The sequence below is a fragment of the Theropithecus gelada genome, chromosome 1, assembly GCF_003255815.1.
Source record: "Theropithecus gelada isolate Dixy chromosome 1, Tgel_1.0, whole genome shotgun sequence".
Classification (NCBI taxonomy): domain Eukaryota; kingdom Metazoa; phylum Chordata; class Mammalia; order Primates; family Cercopithecidae; genus Theropithecus; species Theropithecus gelada.
In genome coordinates this window covers 205,177,041-205,194,677 of record NC_037668.1, presented here as the reverse complement: position 1 = coordinate 205,194,677, position 17,637 = coordinate 205,177,041, and the positions used below count along the sequence as shown (strand labels likewise).

Genomic DNA, 17,637 nt, shown 5'->3' with positions numbered 1-17,637 from the left:
TTCTCACCATGTCCTCGACTGGCTTATAAGCCTTTCCAAGTCCCACCTGAATTAAGAGATGCTTATCAGCAGGTATCACACAAACCAGACACAAGTGAGGAACATAAGGTCCCTGGCCTCAAACTTGTACTACTTGGCTATCTCTCCTTCGGCCATTTTGCCCTTCACATTTTACTCTATTCACTTGGAATAGCATACAGTTCCCTCGGAACATGCCTTTGTGTTCCTTCTTCCCTTTGAAAGGTTCTTCCCCACCCTTCTTTAAGCGAGCTAACTCGACTCACTACACGATTCAACTTTGGATGTTGTCTCCTCCAAGAAATATCCCCGGAGTCCTGGGCTGAGCTAATTGTCTTTCCTACAGTTTACCCACAGCACCCAGCAAAAACCCTTGTCATAGCATTTAGCAAACTCTACAGAGATTAATGTGCATTTGTCTTACTCCCCAACTAGGCTGAAAAGCTTGAGGGCATGGACCATCTTAGCTACTTCACAGCCCCAGAACCTTGTGTGGTTTTGACTCAGGAAGCATTTAATTACATATAATTTGTTATACTCATTTAGAGAAAATGATCCTCTATGAAAATATAACTATATAAACAATACACATTTTAATAGCTATTTATAAATATTTATTAAAAATTTTTAACTTAATGCTTTAAGAAGTATCAAAACTTGTGAACATCCAACCAGTCTAAAATGAAAAGGGCTGATAAGTGTTATGAATGGTGAACAACTAAAACTCTCATATATTGCTGGTAGGAGTGTAAACTGGCAGAATTTACTAAAGCAAAACAGAAATATACCCGTGACTCAGCAATTCCACTCCTGAATATATTCCCAACAGAAAAGAATGTTCTCAGCAGCATTATGCTTACCAGCCCCAAACTGGAAAAAATTCAAATGTCCATTAACATTAGAATGGATGAAGAAATTCTGGTATATTCATACAAACGCAAGAGCAATGAAAATGAACTCCTGCTACACATAAGAACAAAGATATTACTTTATAAAGTTCAAAAATAATCTGCGATGATGGGGTGAAAACAGTGGGGACCTCTGGAGGTGGTGAGGGTCATGGGTATCAACTGGGAACAGACACCTATAGGAAACCTGTGGTAATGGAAGTGTTCTCTAACTTCAGCTGGGTAGTAGTTACACAGGTGAACACTGTAGAAGTTTACCCAGCTGTGCACTTAAGATTTGTGCACCTGTATTACAATGAAGTGAAGGAAAATTGCAATAAAAGAAAACTTGTGAACAACTGTTAGGGCTATGCCAACAGCATGTACAGCCACAAGACAAAAAGTAAACTGATAAAAGTATCTTTGTCCTTTCCCTATAACATGGAAAAGATATTTTTTTTAAAAAAAAGATTACTTTAAATGCACAAATGGTATTCCTTTTATTATAATGGTTTAAACTTGGCTGAAAGTTCAAAATACTATTTCCAGATAACTTTCCACTGTTACATAAACTAGGCAACCTTGTTTTGTTTATGTTATATGCATCAGTTACTTATCAGCACAGAATTTTAACCACTCTGCTAAATTTTGAGAAAACAGCTAAACTCAATATAAAATCTGGCCTACAGAATTATAGTGGCTATTTGTTACTAAAAATATTCCAAAATAAATTTACTTATTTCCCTATGTTCCATATTCTTTAACTTAAAATCTGCTGCCACCGTTTAGTAAAAGTGGGACAAATAAAATTCTTTAAAATCTAGAAAACACAGTTCCTGTTAAGATTCTGCAAACAAAAAAATAAATAAATAATACAATTTGAGTACTCTAAAACAATGTACTTTGTAGTCTAGATTGTGGTTTTGGTCAGTATGTCTGACACTATGAAGATTTACATCAGTTCAGGGAATGAGTTCTAATACTATTAATAAAGAAATAGTCAATATAACCAAATACCTGCCAGGATTCCCCATATGAGTGTTTCTAGGAAAGTATACAAATGAAAAGATAAACAGATTTTTAAAACCCTTAAGAGCAAGAAAGAACAAAAGTATCTAAAAATTATACATGACAGGCAGAACCTGGGTTACAGTATACCTAAGGCAAGAGTGAATGTAGCACCCTGAGACATAAAACATTTTCAAATTACAATCTTATATGTGGATATATAAAATAGGACATTTTGTATTGGTTATATGAACTGGATTATAACCTACAAATCTCAGTATTAACCAGAACTTCCTGACTGGCTGACATAGCACATTAGTGAGGTAATACAGGTGGTATTTGAGATTTTGAAACCTTTTTCAAAGACTTTCTTCAGCTTTTGACTTTGATGCTGTCACCTTCTAGGCACCAGTCCAAGTGTTCATTAATCTGAGACTCCAAAACTTCATTCTGACAAACTGGGCAATTAACCATTTTGCTCTGGCTGGATGAACTGCTGGAATTCTGAGTTGTAGTTGTAGGATATGAACTGTACTTTGGATCATTACCACTGCTTTCTATTTGTTCTTTCTTGATAAAAAAATTGTCAAAAACAGTCTTATCTTCTAGCCGAGGTCGTTTATTTGGGAATGTATCTTCAGACCCACTCACATCCCGGGATGGCGTCACAGATGTTGATTCCATTACTTTTGAAGAATTTCTTAAGGATATCTTAGAAGATGAAACCCTTCTTTGAGAACTAGAAGTTACTGAGTTTTTAGGGATGTTGCCAACTGTTTCACTTTTCCTTGGAGATCCATTCACACCTCTGAAAGCCTTTTGGTTGGCAACTGATACTCTAGGAAAGTAATTGCTTAGAACATTTTGGTGACTGTTATTAACAGCAGGGGAGACCAGATGAGAATTTTTACTTGAACCATTCTGTTCAAATTTCACCTTGATTTTAGAATTAGGTCTTACAGCATTTGCTGAATGGTTTTGATTTAAAAGATCTTGCGTTTTATTAATGGCATGTGAAGTGATCAATTTCCCAGGTGAAGGTAAATTGCTTGCTTCTCCTAGAACATATCCTTTCCCACTAAAAGGGATTACTAGCTGGGCCTCACCTCTGTTGGGTTTATCTGCAAAAAAAGCAAAGAAGATTTTTATGTAAGTGCCTCAACTCAAAAGAAATACAGTAACAAACATTAAACTAATGTACAGTTTTCTCAAAATGAAGAAATAATATTTTATTCTATCTTACATCCATATAATCCTATTAATGAGAGAAGGACAATCTTCAAAATTCAGAGTTCTGATATTGAGAGAATATAAACAATTAAAAAAAAAATTCTCTCATATTTAAATAAAGATTCTTATGCCAAAGACCAGTAACAAGGCAACATTTACCTTGAAAATGACTTAGTCCTTTATGTGTAATTCCAGGAGGGAAAATCTGCTGCCTCATTCTTACCTTTCCTTCTACTCATGAAAATGAAGATACGGTCTTTCCACATCACTTCATCTATAGCTCCTTCACTCAATAATTAAAGATTTGGAAAATATAGCCTATGTTCTTGGGTTCTACCACATCAATTCAACAACTTCCGAAGGGAAGAAGCATCTTCAGTAACTCTGAACTTCACAGGAAAAGGGTAAATCTTGAAGATGAAGTACTCGCAAATATATGTCATATCCTTTTCCCATTCTTTGAATGAACATACATACATCAATAGAAGTCACTTGGATAGAATCCAACTGATAGGAAGGGGTGTAGTTAGGACGTATATTCCGGGCATTGTTCCTTGAATTATTGTTTTTATTTTGACAATCTTTTTGCCTTCTGTTTCCTAATAACTCAGTGAGTCAAGATAGGGAAAGGAACTTTACCTCAAATATTATCAGAGATTGAGTTTTGTTTCTTTGAATAAAAAGAAACTGAAAAAAGTTAAAATAAAAATAAAAATTGAAATATCAGTGGAAACTATTCCTACTTTTACTTACTTCTGTACAAAGTCTATTTTCCTACCATCATTTCATGGACGATGGGATTTTTTCCTTAAGTCTACACTTGAAGACTTAGTCTACACCAGAAACAATCCTTAAGCTTATCTTAATACCAGTTCTCTGAAGGACAGTATTGTCTTTACATCATAGCTATGGTCACATAAAAGTCAGAAGGAATGCACACGAAGGTACCTTTATTCTCTGCAGCTGATACTGGTTGCTTTCCTAGTTTTGTCTTTCCTTTGCCTTTTTTTGAGTAATTCTCTGGTTCCTTGATTTTCATGTAAGTGCCTCCACAGGTTTTCTGATGCTCAGCCCACCAATAGTCATGAGCAGAGGGTTCCCTGTTAGTAGCTCGTTTGACATAGCCGTAATAGGGCGGCCTGTACTGGCACGGCCCATCGCAGCGCCACCAGTGTCGCCGATATTCATCCACCTCATCGTGAAAAGTATGGTAGACCTGAGGGGAGAGAGAATTTTTTGTATTCAATAAGCAAGTTAACAACTGCAAGAAAACGATGTACATAAGCAGTCTTTTTTTTTTTTTTTTTTTTTTTAAATTTTTGAAACTTTGTTTCCCAGAGCTTTCTGAAGAGTTCTATTTTGGGAAAGAAAGCAACTATATTTAGTTTCTGTTCAAAAGTTGATTTTAATGGGAAATGGCAGCAGTTAATACTTCATAAACTGTGTAAAGATAGATGCATGCGGGATCAGACGACAAAAAATCTTTTAAAAACCACAGAAAATCTTCATGAATGCTAACAGTTTCAGAAATCAAATTTGTAAATGATCAAAAATTAGGATAAAGATTTTATATAATACCGTACTAAAATAAGAATCATTCCCACTGCTAAATTGAAATTTTCCCTATAAGTAACAATAGGAAAAGGGTTCTAAAAGACTAAACTACTCCCTATAAATGCCTGACCCTAACAACACAAGTATCTTACCCAGAGAAGCTTCTGCTAACCTCACTCTCCACATTCTCAAAGTTCTTTGCTTATGTCTCTGTAATAAGCCTTATGGGGTACCATTCTATCTGTTTATAAACATTTCTCTTACCAGACTGAAAAGTTCTCCAGGATCTGAATGTTTTAATTTTTTGTGTCCCTAATGGCTAATATAGTGCTTTTTGCACCAGGAAGGTGCTCAGTCAGAAAAGCAGCGTTCATTGAATCAAATAAAATTCTCTGAAGTGTGCTTTTCAGGCCTTAAGTAGGATGCCTTCTTTTTTCACCCTCTAGACAAAAATCCTATTTAGAATCCAAGCAGAAAACAGGTAAGGGAAAAGATCTGACTGAAAAGGGGGTCAGCCCTCCCAGCACGGTAGCACAGAGGACTACAGAGCACCATTTGAAATGACTCCTAAATGACTATGGGTACTTTATTCTTCTGCCTTCTCAGTGGAACTCTGTGTAAGAGTAAGAAGCATCTGTATATAAGATTTTGGTTTTTTACCAAAGACATTTAGCTTTCTAATAAATTCCCCTTGTGGGAAAGAATGCTAAGCTTTCTATAACTCTATAGTTTTAAACTCACTATTGCTCCATCCTAAGCAAAAAATTTTTACTACTCAAGCATGCAAAGAATGCACATTATATTAAATGCAGAAGGGACTGAAGGACATAGGTTTTAAGGCAAAGAAGCATGGGAAACCCCGCACTCTATTATGTTCAGAACTCTTGACTTAATTCATTACCAAAAAAGACAGGGAAATGGATCTGTTTTGTTTGTTTGTCTTGTGACATGGACTCGCTCTGTTTGCCCAGGCTGGAGTGAGGTGGCATGATCTTGGCTCACTGCAACCTCCGCCTCCCAGGCTCAAGTGATCCTTCTATCTCTGTCTCCCGAGTAGCCGCGACTACAGGCATGAGCTACCACGCCTGGCTAATTTTTTTATTTTTTTGTGGAAACAAGTCTCACTATATTGCCCAGGCTGATCTCAAACTCCTGGGCTCAAGTGATCCTCCCACTTCGGCCTCCCAAAGTGCTGGGATTACAGGCGTGAGCCACCACACCCAGCCTGGATCTGTTTTGCTTCCAATTCCTGTAACTCCTAAAGCATGGGAATGTGACTTTTAACAATGTAGTCACTAAAATGAAATTACTCTACAATGTAGGTATCCTGTGGAGTTCCTTATAACAGGATGTAACCTCTAAAAGCAAGGAGTGTTCACTCCTTAAAACGTCTCCTAAATAAAAACACACAGATATCTAAGATAAAAGAACAGATACTCTTCCAACTGAACAATGGGATGTATACAAGGGCTTTGCTTATAGTGTAAGTTCTGGTTAAGAAACTAAATGTATTTTATACAAGCAACTCTATAATTCTCTTGCTAACCTGGATTTTATGTCTGATTTTTTAAAAACTGCAAGACACTTTCCTAATGTTGAAGTAACTAAGAATTAAATGAGGTCTTTAGAAAATTAAAACTGATAGCTAGAAAACAGTAATACATGGAGAGGCCAGGCATGGTACCTCATGTATATAATCCCACCACTTTGGGAGGCTGAGATGGGAGAATCATTTGAACCCATGAGTTCACGATCAGCCTGGGCAACATGGTGAGACCCTGTCTCTAAAAAAAAAAAAAATTTTTTTTTAATTAGCTTGACATTGTGGCACACATCTGTAGCCCCAGCTACTCAGGAGGCTGAGGTGGGAGGATCACTTAAGCCCAGGAGGTTGAGTCTGCAGTGGGCTATGAATGCCCCACTGCATCCAGCCTAGGCAACAGAGCAAGACCCTATCTTAAAAATAAATAAATAAATAAACAAACAAAACATGGCGGTTGAGCACTGTTCATTTTCTATCACACTGGATTTTGTTGCCTTTTAAAGGAAGGAAATACCCAAACATAAGAAAGAATTTAATCTATCCTATTAATATTCAATTCAGTATTTGTCAAGTCCATGTAAGGACAGTACCTTATACACCTTATACAGATGTATTATAAAGATGGGCAAGGCCTACCCCGTGTTCAAAAGTATGAAAGTAGCATAAAAAATTGTAATCGCTTAAATGTCTGTTGAGGATTCAAAAGAGGGAGAAACGAGATGCCACTGGAATGATGAAAAGCATTCGGACACAAAACAGAGCAGGGCCACGCCTTAGGGAAGCTGCGCAGGGAGGTCAAAAGCGCAGTTAAAGAAAGAGGACACAGGCAGCAGAGCTGGAGGCAGTAAACAAGGAACAAGGTTATTTAATAAAACGAATACAATTAAACTAATATTTAATTAGTGTCAGATTGGCTAAAACGTTTTGACGCGCTTTCTCCTTTAATCCTTTCTCCTCACAAGGATCCAACAGGCAGGTATTGTTATTACTCTCATTTGCCATGGCTATAAAATGAGGCATAGAAAAGTTAGTAATTGGAGGAGCCAGGATTTGAATCCAAGCAGCCTGACGCCTCCAGCTCTTTGAACCTTAGGCTTTGCCATCTCCTACAATGCCATACAGAGATATGAATCGAAGAATTCTGATGAGGGAATAACATCTGCAATGGTAGCAGGATATAGCATGGACTAAAGAAGACAGTAATAAGGAAACAAAGTCAAGAGATCATTACGATTCCAGAAGAGAGGTACTGCAGGCCTGAGTTACCTATGTGTAAAATGTTGACCCCGAGGAGGTCAGAGGCCTCGGGGATATCACTGGCTCTGCTGCCATTCTACCATGTGGTCCCAGACAAGCCAATTCGCTTCTCTAGGCCTCTCGTTCGCTGTGGAAAATCCTCAAAGATATTCGTTTCTACCTAGTTCTCTACTTTCAATTAAATCTCAGGAGTTACTGAATAAACTACTAAATATCATAAATATATATGGCTTTCTGTACCGTTATATTGGCTCCAGTCAGGCCGTTGATGCGATGCATATGTTTACAAAATTCTGGACCATGCCCTTCTCGGTCTTTGTCATTATTAGTGACAAATAAATAGGCATGTATCATTTCATGCAGGAGGGTCTGGAACATAAAATAATCAAATTATTTTCAGAGTTTGTATGCCACTTCGGAAAATATACATTTTCTTATTCTATCTGGAGTCTTTTCTGTATCACAGGCTTCCTTCAGAACTGATAAAACTCATTCTAGGCCGGGTGCAGTGGCTCACACCTGTAATCCCAACACTTTGGGAGGCAAAGGTGGGAGGATCGCTGGATCCCAGTGGTTCGAGACCAGCCTGGGCAACATGGCGAAACCCTGTCTCTACAAAAAAAATACAAAAATTAGTCAGGTGTGGTGGTGCGTGCCTGTAGTCCCCGCTACACTCAGGAGGCTGAGGTGGGAAGATCCTCTGAGCCTGGGGAGGTTGAGGCTGCAGTGAGCTGTGACTGTGCCACTACACTCCAGCCAGGGTGACAGAATGAGACACTGTCTCACAAAAACAGAACAACAACAAAAAACCCACCTCATTCTATAAAAATTATATAAGCACACATTCACAAAACATCACATACGAGTTGGGGATCCCAACTCTGAAAATCCAAAATGCTCCAAAATCAGAAACTTTTGAGCACCAACATGACACTCAAAAGGAAATGCTCATTGAAGCATTGCAGATTTTCAGATTTGGGATGCTCCACCTGTAAGAATAACACAAATATTCCAAAATCCAAAATAAATATGAAATCCAAGACACTTCTAGTCCCAAGCATTTTGGAGAAGGGGTACTCAAATTTGTGTAATATCTGAAGCTCTGAAAATCACAGGTTAAGAACTCCCTGTTCTAGGGAGACCTTTTTAACTATAAATCAAAATCCAGAAAAATCAATGAATTCAACTACCTAAAAACTTTAAAATTCTTTTTTTTTTTTTTTTGAACAGGGTCTTACTCTGTCACCCAGGCTAGAGTGCAGTGGCTCAATCTCTGCTCACTGCAACTTCTGCCTCCCAGGTCCAAGTGATTCTCGTGCCTCAGCCTCCTGAGTAGCTGGCACTACAGGCGCCCCCCACCATGCCTGGCTATTTTTGTATTTTAGCAGAGACAGGGTTTGGCCATGTTGGCCAAGCTGGTCTTAAACTCCTGACCTCAAGCAATCTGCCCGCCTCAGCCTCCCAAAGTGCTGGGATTATAGGGGGCAGCCACTGCACCCAGACAAAACTTTAAAATTCTATAGGAAAAAAACACCAAGTAAAAAGATAAACTCAGAAAAATATATGTATAACTCTTACCACAGGCTATTCCTAATAGACAAGGAACTCCTAATGTCAACAGGAAAATGACAACCCAATTTCAAAATGGGCAAAGACCATGGAGCTCACAGAAGTAGCATAAACAACCCAGACACAAACGAAAAAATGCCCAGCTTCTGGCTTACGAGGTCAGGAGATTGAAACCGTCCTGCTCAACATGGTGAAACCCTGTCTCTACTAAAATACAAAAAAAAAATACAAAAAAAAATTAGCTGGGTGTACTTGCGCCAGCCTGTAGTCTGAGCTGCTCGGGAGGCTGAGGCAGGGGAATCGCTTAAACCCGGGAGGCGGAGGTTGCAGTGAGCCGAGATCGCACCACTGCACTCCAGCCTGGGTGACAGTGAGACTCCATCTCCAAAAAAAAAAAAAAAAAGAAAGAAAAGAAAAGAAAAAATGCCCAACTTTATTTATAAAAAGAGAAATGCGAATTAACACTACACTAGGATGGTCAGGCGTGGTGGCTCATGCCTATAATCCCAGCACTTTGGGAGGCTGAGGTGGGATGATTGCTTGAGGCCAAGAGTTCAAAACCAGCCTGGTCAACATAGTGAGACCTTGTCTCTACAAAAAAATTATAGTGAGACCTTGTCTCTACAAAAATATTAAAATAAAACAATTAGCTGTGCACCTGTAGTTCTAGCTACTCGGGAGGCTGAGATGGGGGGATCGCTTGAGGCCAGGAATTCAAGGTTGCAGTGACGTATGATTACCTCCAGCCTAGACAACCCAGCAAGACCCTGTCTCAAAAAACCAAAAAACCCCCAAAAACCCAACACTACACTAGGATATTATTTATTGCTTATCAAGATTGGCAAAACTCCTAAAGTTTGACACCATTAGTAAAGCCAAGGGAAAATAAACATTCCTATATATTGCTGGTGGGAGTGCAATTCTCCTATGGAAAATTTGGTAGCATCTAACAAAATTACAAATGCATTTGTTTTCTCAGAGAGCAATACCTAGACTAGCATGCACGGTCATACGTACAAGGTGTATTCACTGTGACACTGCTTATAATAGCGAAAGATTAGAAATAACTCCAGTGTTTTGTACATCCATATAATGGAATTCTATGCAGCCATAAAAAAGAATGAGAAGGATCTATGTGAAATGGTTTGGAGAAAGCTATAGAGTGTATTAATTAAATTAATTAAAAAGACAGGGGGCCGGGCACAGTGGCTCATGCCTGCAATCCCAGCACTTTGGGAGGCCAAGGCAGGTGGATCACCTGAGGTCAGGAGATCAAGACCAGCCTGGTCAACATGGTAAAACCCCATCTCTACTAAATACACAAAAATTATCCAGGCATGGTGACAGGCGCCTGTAATCCCAGCTACTCGGGAGGCTGAGGCAGAGGCAGGAGAATCGCCTGAACCTGGAAGGCAGAGGTTGTGGTGAGCCGAGATCACGACACTGCATTCCAGTCTGGGCAGTAAGAGTGAAACTTCGTCTCAAAAAAGTAAAAAAAAGAAAAAAAAGAAAAAGACAAAGTACAGAAGACTGTACATAGTATTTTGTGTAAGAAAAATTTCGTGTGGTGGTGAGGAGGAATAAAAATGGATAGAAATATTTGCAAAACAGAAAAATGAAAGAGTAAAAAGAAACTAACGGTTCCTACAGCAAGTAAGGAGTTCAAGATAAAGGAGGACATTGAACAAGACATCTCTGTATATAGCTTTCTACAGTTTTTGGGTTTTGATTCAGAAATCATGAAAACTTTAAAACAAACACTAAAACCTACTGCTCATTCCACACCAAACACAAGTTTCTGTGCAAAATTAACAAAAGCATTTAAGGTTGCTGGGGTTTTTGCTCTAAAAAATACAAATAATTTTTTTAAGCAAAAATCATAAAGATCTTCAAAGACATACCTTTTTCATGATCCTCCATAACTTTTTAAAAAAAGAATTTCCATCAGAAGAACTAGATTGTCATTAATGAATTTTAGTCTTACAAAATTATGCTGAACAGAAAAATGAGAGAATCAAACATTTTAACTTGGTCATTCATATACCCCTCTAAAAATTATCAACTGTTTAATCTCTTAAAAGGAACTTTATTTATTCATTTTATTATTTCTCAGAGACGGGGTCTCACTTTTTCACACAGACTGGAGTGCAGTGGCATGGTTATATTTCACTGCAGCCTCAAATTCCTGGCATCAAGTGATCCTTCTGTCTCAGCCTCCTGAGTAGCTGGGATTACAGGCGCATGCCACCACACCCGGCTAATTTTTTTCAAGATGGTGACAAGGTCTCACCATCTTGCCCAGACAGGTTTCCAACTCCTGGGCTCAAGCAATCCATCTGTCTTGGCCTGGGATTACACGCATGAGCCACTGTGCCCAGCCAGAACTTTATTTTTCAAGTAAATGCCACTCAACGAAGAAGATTTAAATTCAAGAAAGGTACTGCAAAAGTTTCTCAACATTCTAAATTAGAGTAATGATAAAGAACTATTCTCACAAAGGAGAAACAAATTTAGGTTCCTGATTTTGGGTTCAATTTAATTAAACATTAAAAACATCTTGAAAATGGTACTGAACTTTTTTTTGTATCTATCATTTTCCACATTTAGTTTTAATTCAAGGATCTATACAACACAGTCCCAAAATACCTCTGTTTTCCATGACTGTTCTATCCAATCAAAATGAACCACCTCTAGTCCTAAATATGCCCCCAGTTGTCTGAACTCATTTTTGTTCACATTATTCCCACTCTTTCTGCCAAGAGTAGCCTCCTGTCCTATCTCTGCTTGTCAAAAGTATAATTCGTCCTCTAATGCTCACCTCTCCACGTTTTAATCAGCAGGAGTGACGAGCTGAATGGTAAAGGGGACAGAACAAGAGCCTTGGAGTCAGGGATACTGGAACCTAAACCCACGATCACATGCATGAGACCTGGGACAGGTTCCAAATGGCTCCTCATCCCTGAAATGGGGTATCCTCATTTTGCATGGCTGTGGTAAACGCTATGTTCAGGTCAAAGTCTGACACACAATAAGTGCTCAATAGCGAGCAGTAGGAGTGGTGATGGCAGTAATAAAATGTACAGTTATAAAGCGTTTCTTGACCTCCTCAACCAGATAGTCTGTTCCTTTTCTGAACTCCCTTCACTATGACTTAGTTAACTACAGTTGTGCCTCACTTGACAGGGATATGTTCTGGAAAATCCATTGTTAGGAGATTTTGTCATTGTGCAAACATCTTAAGGGTGCACTTACACAAACCTAGATGGTATAGCCTATAAACACCTAGGCTATAGAGTACAGCCTGCTGCTCCTAGGAAACAAACCTGTACAGGATGTTACTGTACTGAATGCTGTAGGCAAGTGCAACACAATGGTAAGTATTTGTGCAACTAAATATAAAGAAGATAAACGGTACAATAAAAATATGGTCTTGGCCAGGCGCAGTGGCTCATGCCTGTAATCCCAGCACTTTGGGAGGCCGAGGCGGACGGATCATAAGGTCAGGAGATCGAGACCATCCTGGCTAACATGGTGAAACCTCGTCTCTACTAAAAAAAATACAAAAAATTAGCCGAGCGTGGTGGCAGGCGCCTGTAGTCCCAGCTACTCGGGAGGCTGAGGCAGGAGAATGGCGTGAACCCGGGAGGCAGAGCTTGCAGTGAGCCAAGATACGCCACTGCACTCCAGCCCGGGCAACAGAGGGAGACGCCGTCTCTAAAAAAAAAAAATATATATATATATATATATGGTCTTGGCTGGGCACAGTGACTCACACCTGTAATCCCAGCACTTTGGGAGGCTGCGGCAGGAGGATCACCTAGGGTCAGGAGTTCAAGACCAGCCTGGCCAACATGGTGAAACCCCACCTCTACTAAAAATACAAAAAGGAGCCGGGTGTGGTGGCACACACCTGTAATCCCAGCTACTTGGGAGGCTGAGGTAGAAGGATCTCTTGAACCAGGGAGGCAGAGGCTGCAGGGAGCCGAGATCATGTCATTGCACTCCAGCCTGGGCAACAAGACCAAAACTCCATCTCAAAAAACAAAAATAAAACTAACTAAATAAATAAATATATGGTCTTATAATCTTATGGGACCACTGTTATACATGGGGTCCATCATTGACTAAAATGTCATTTTGTAACTTTCTGCCAATAGGAAACGCTCACTTGATACCATTATACATTCCCCATTCTCTTCCCACCCACTACTTAAAACCATTTTTTTTCATGTGTTTATGTAATCATTTACCCAATACATATTCATTAAGCAACTCTTCCAGTTAGGGCTCCTTGTAAGCCTGATTTGGTTAATTATGCTGTCCAACTTTTTAAAATGTGTATTACTTTTTTCTGCTTATTCATTGGGTTACTAAGAAGGTTGTGTTAACATTCTGCAAGTATGAGGCTGGGCGTCGTGGCTCACACCTGAATCCCACCACTTTGGGAGGCTGAGGCAGGAGGATTGCTTGGGCCTGGGAGGTTGAGGCTGTAGTGAGACAGGGTCTTGCTCTGTCACCTAGACTGTACTGCCGTGGTGTGATCTCAGCTCACTGTAACCTCCGCCTCCCAGGTTCAAGCAACTCTTGTGCGTCAGCCTCCTGAGTAGCTGGGACTACAGGTGTGTGTCACCACACCCAGCTAATTTTTTGTATTTTTACAAAAAATACAAAAGTAGAGATAGGATTTCATCATGTTGGTCAGGCTGGTCTCAAACTCCTGGCCTCAAGTGATCCACCTGTCTCAGCTTCCCAAAGTGCTGGGATTACAAGCATGAGCCACTGCGCCCAGCCTGATTGTAGATTCTTTTTGCTTCTGCTAACTTATGCCTCATAAAATTTAAAGCTACGTTATTACTTTTAGGGACATTATGTATTGCTGTTTAATAGATTGTTTTATTATTATAAAATATCCCACTTTTCCTCTAGTAAAACTCCTTCCCTTGAAGTCTTCAGTCTGATACTAATACTGGTTGAACATCCCTAATTTGACAATCCAAAATCTGAAATGCTCCAAAATCCAAAACTTTTTGAGCACTTACAAGATGCTTAAAGGCTATGTTCTAAGGAAACACACACTAAAGCCATTTCAGATTTGGGACTTTTGGATTAGGAAAGCTCAACCAGTAAGTATAGTGCAAATATTCCAAATTAAAAAAAAAAAAATCTGAAATCTGAAACACTTCTGGTCCCAAACACTTTGGATAATGAGTACTCAACCTTATAGCCACAATAGTTTTCTGCTGTTAAGTGTTTGGATGATTACTTTTCCTCATCCTTTTAAACTTAAAATAAGTGTGTCTTTACTGTAAGCATGCCACTCCATGTATTTAATGGAGTTTGTAGTCCACTGACATTTAATTATTGATACTTTGTTTACACCTACCTTTCTCTTTGTATCATCTGAGCTTTGTTCTTTTTCATTCGTCAAGTATTTCTACTGTACCATTTTCCATTTAGTAGCTATTTTTTAAACAAATTGTGGTAAAAAAAAATTAACAAAATTCCCCATCGTACCCATTTTTATGTGTACAGTTCAGTGTTGAGTATATTCACATTGTCATGTAATCCACTGCCTTTTATTATCCTTAAAAACAGCATCTCTCATCTCCAAGCATATTTTAACATGTTTCCCACCCCATGCTGAGAAACTACCACCCTGCTCTTTTGTACAGATTTTTTGTTTTTTTGGGTTTTTTTGAGACGGAATTTCGCTCTTATTGCCCAGGCTGGAGTGCAATCGCGCAGTCTCAGCTCACTGCAACCTCCACCTCCTGGGTTCAAGAGATCCTCCTGCCTCGGCTCCCACTGCTCCATTCTGCTAGCAGAAGTACCAGCTCTAAATGTGAAGCGTGCACTCACACTGGTTTCTGCTGCCAGCTCGGCTAGGTGTCCTGAGCACACAGCAGTGTGGCAGCCCAACTGAGGAGAATGAAAATTTGTGTTTCTCAACAGGAAGATGTGGATCCTGTTTTCTCTGCTTCTAAATACGTAACTTAAGCCAGTTACTTCACCTCTCTGAAACTTATTTACTCATAAAAATGAAAATAGCAACACATGAACATAAACAGGGCTGTTGTACAATCAAAGCAGATAATATACCTAGAAGCCTTTTTTTTTTTTTTTTTTTTTAAGATGGAGTCTGGCTCTGTAGCCCAGGCTGGAGTGCAGTGGTGCAATCTCGGCTCACTGCAAGCTCCGCCTCCCAGGTTCACACCATTCTCCTGGCTCAGCCTCCCGAGTAGCTGGGACTACAGGCGCCCGCCACCACGCTCGGCTTTTTTTTTTTTTTTTTTTTTTTTTTTAGTAGAGACGGGGTTTCACCGTGTTGGTCAGGATGTTCTCGATCTTCTGACCTCGTGATCCACCCACATCGGCCTCCCAAAGTGCTGGGATTACAAGCGTGAGCCACCGCACCCGGCCTCTAGAAGCCTTTTTTTTCCCACTATGAAGCACTATAAGAAACATAAGGTGTTCATTATTATTTGCCCCATAATTCAAGTTTGCACTGAGGGCAAAGAGACTTTTTAAAAGATACATACAGGTGAATTCACAGCAGTCTAAATCAATGACAAGCATTTGTAAATTACTGAGCTAGGAAGCAAGTTTACATGAAAAATACCTCTACAAGATCCTTTCTTGGTCTCAACTTTAAAAGGGGTTCGCTGAGACGGATGGAACACATTCCACCCTTCCCTTCATAGCTGCATATCCCAGCACACCTAGAAAACAATCACCATAAAAATGTGTTACATTGACCAAATACGCCCAAGTCCTTACACATTCTTGGGCAGTGCACACTAAGAGAACTCATTTGGCAGATGGCTTTCTTGAGAGTATACCCCCTTGGTTAGCAGATACTTGCATTTCACCCAATTAATTAGTTACAGCCCCCGGGGGCGCCTCCCGCGACGGCTCCCCGGCCAGGCGAGGAAGGAAAGCAGCGCACTCTCACCACCCTGCTTGAGAAGGTGGAAGGCTGCAGGCACCTGATAGAGACGCCAGGACAGTACCTGGTGTACAACGGGGACCTAGTGGAATACGATGCGGACCACATGGCCCAACTGCAGCTTCCCTTGCCCTAGCTAGGCTGCAACAGCTCGAAGGCAATCCCATTCTGCTACTCCCAGTCTCCTTACGACAAATCACAGTTTGGTGTTATTAACAAGCAGGTATCTCCAATAGTGTATCTCCAAAATGATAACAGACGCCTGTATAAAGGAGATTGGTACTTTAAACACAATTTAATACGATATCTTAATTTGTTTGTAGGTTGTTTTCTGTCAACTCAAAAACAAGCATGCTGGTGGTATACAACTGTATCTTAAACTTCACCCCATTCACGTGCAGGAGTAGATTATTATTTCAAATAAGGATTTCTCAAATTTAGCATGTAGAAAAAGAATCGTTTTAAAAGCATCACTGAAGATCCCCACTGCAACACACGAGCTCACTAAAGTGCGTTCCTAACGGGAAAGAGAGGAGAGGAACGCACATCCTTTGGAGGTTACTCTGCGTCCTCAGCACTTTCTTAGCGGCAGATTTGGTTGCTTTTCCCTTCAGGGTCCTACAGCACTATCATAAGGCAAATCAGGAACTTGTTATTTTCAAGTTTAGTGAGATTCAAACACAAATCTCTTTTCTCGTTATGGCCCTGAGTCCAACCGTGGCGGTGGGGTCTACACAGCTTTCTTATTGTTCGAGTGGGAGAAAAGGTAAGAAAAAGAGAAATACGCCAAGGCAGGAATTGCCAGATCCAAAACCAGACTCCCCCCTCATTTAACGCCCCCTGGGACCGTCGGACCAGAGAAAGGAGAGAAGACCAGGACCGGGGGCTGCAGGAGAACTGCCAGTCCCGCCTCTTTCCCCAGCGGGGCTCGGAACTCACAGGGTCATTCGCACGCTCCACTTCACCTCGACGGCCTCCAGCTGGCCCCAGAAGAACTGGTCGTTAAACTGAACAAACAGGGCCTGCAAGTCCGGTGTGGGGTCCACCAACTCCCACGACGCGTCCACTAGCGACAGGGACTCCTGGGCCTGATCGCGCTCCGCCTCCTGCAAGTTCCACTCCTCCTGAAGCCGCAGGGCCAACATCAGGTCATCGTCCATCGTTGCCAGGATCACAGGCGGGATCCGCCGGTGTCAGGCTGGCTCCGAGTTGGGCTGCGACCCCAAGCCGCCTAGCGGAGGACCAGGACTAGCTCCTAGGAGATACCGGCTCTCGAGACGGCCAGTCAATCCCGCGAGAGTTCGCGGAAACTCGCTTGAGAAAGAGAACGTGAACGAGAACGGCGCTTACCCCAAACGCCGAAGCCAAGATTCTAGGGCTTTAAAACAAGCAGTCAGCACGACACCTCCTAGTGGGCGCAGAACCTGGGCTCACAGGGCACCGGCCCTACGAAGCTTTCAGGAAGCTAGTTCCAGCCTTTACTCTTTGCCGGTTATTTCAAACCTCAACGTCACGCTCGGTTCATGCGCAGTACCCAAATTGCTCTCCGCCTCTCCCCTCACTTCCGCACTAGCTCCTCCGGCGCATGCGCTTTAACTGATGGCATTCCTGCGCAGGCGCAATGT

General features: G+C 40.7%; 1 protein-coding gene across 2 annotated transcripts; it reads right to left on the bottom strand.

Moving 5' to 3' along the window:
* Window positions 1–609: 609 nt before the first annotated feature.
* On the bottom strand, window positions 610–17,632 carry SPRTN (SprT-like N-terminal domain). 2 transcript variants are annotated; one of them, XM_025383233.1, is made up of 5 exons: window positions 16,952–17,632; window positions 15,686–15,785; window positions 7,738–7,866; window positions 4,092–4,359; window positions 610–3,034 (listed from the first exon to the last, which is right to left on the bottom strand). In XM_025383233.1, the coding sequence occupies exons 1-5, from the start codon at window positions 17,170–17,172 to the stop codon at window positions 2,286–2,288; spliced, it is 1,467 nt and encodes a 488-aa protein (XP_025239018.1). In that variant the 5' UTR covers window positions 17,173–17,632; the 3' UTR covers window positions 610–2,285. The 2 variants fall into 2 exon arrangements, with proteins under 2 accessions (XP_025239018.1, XP_025239025.1); XM_025383240.1 differs by lacking the exon at window positions 7,738–7,866 and having other exon boundaries at window positions 610–4,359.
* Between the last annotated feature and the right edge of the window lie 5 nt (window positions 17,633–17,637).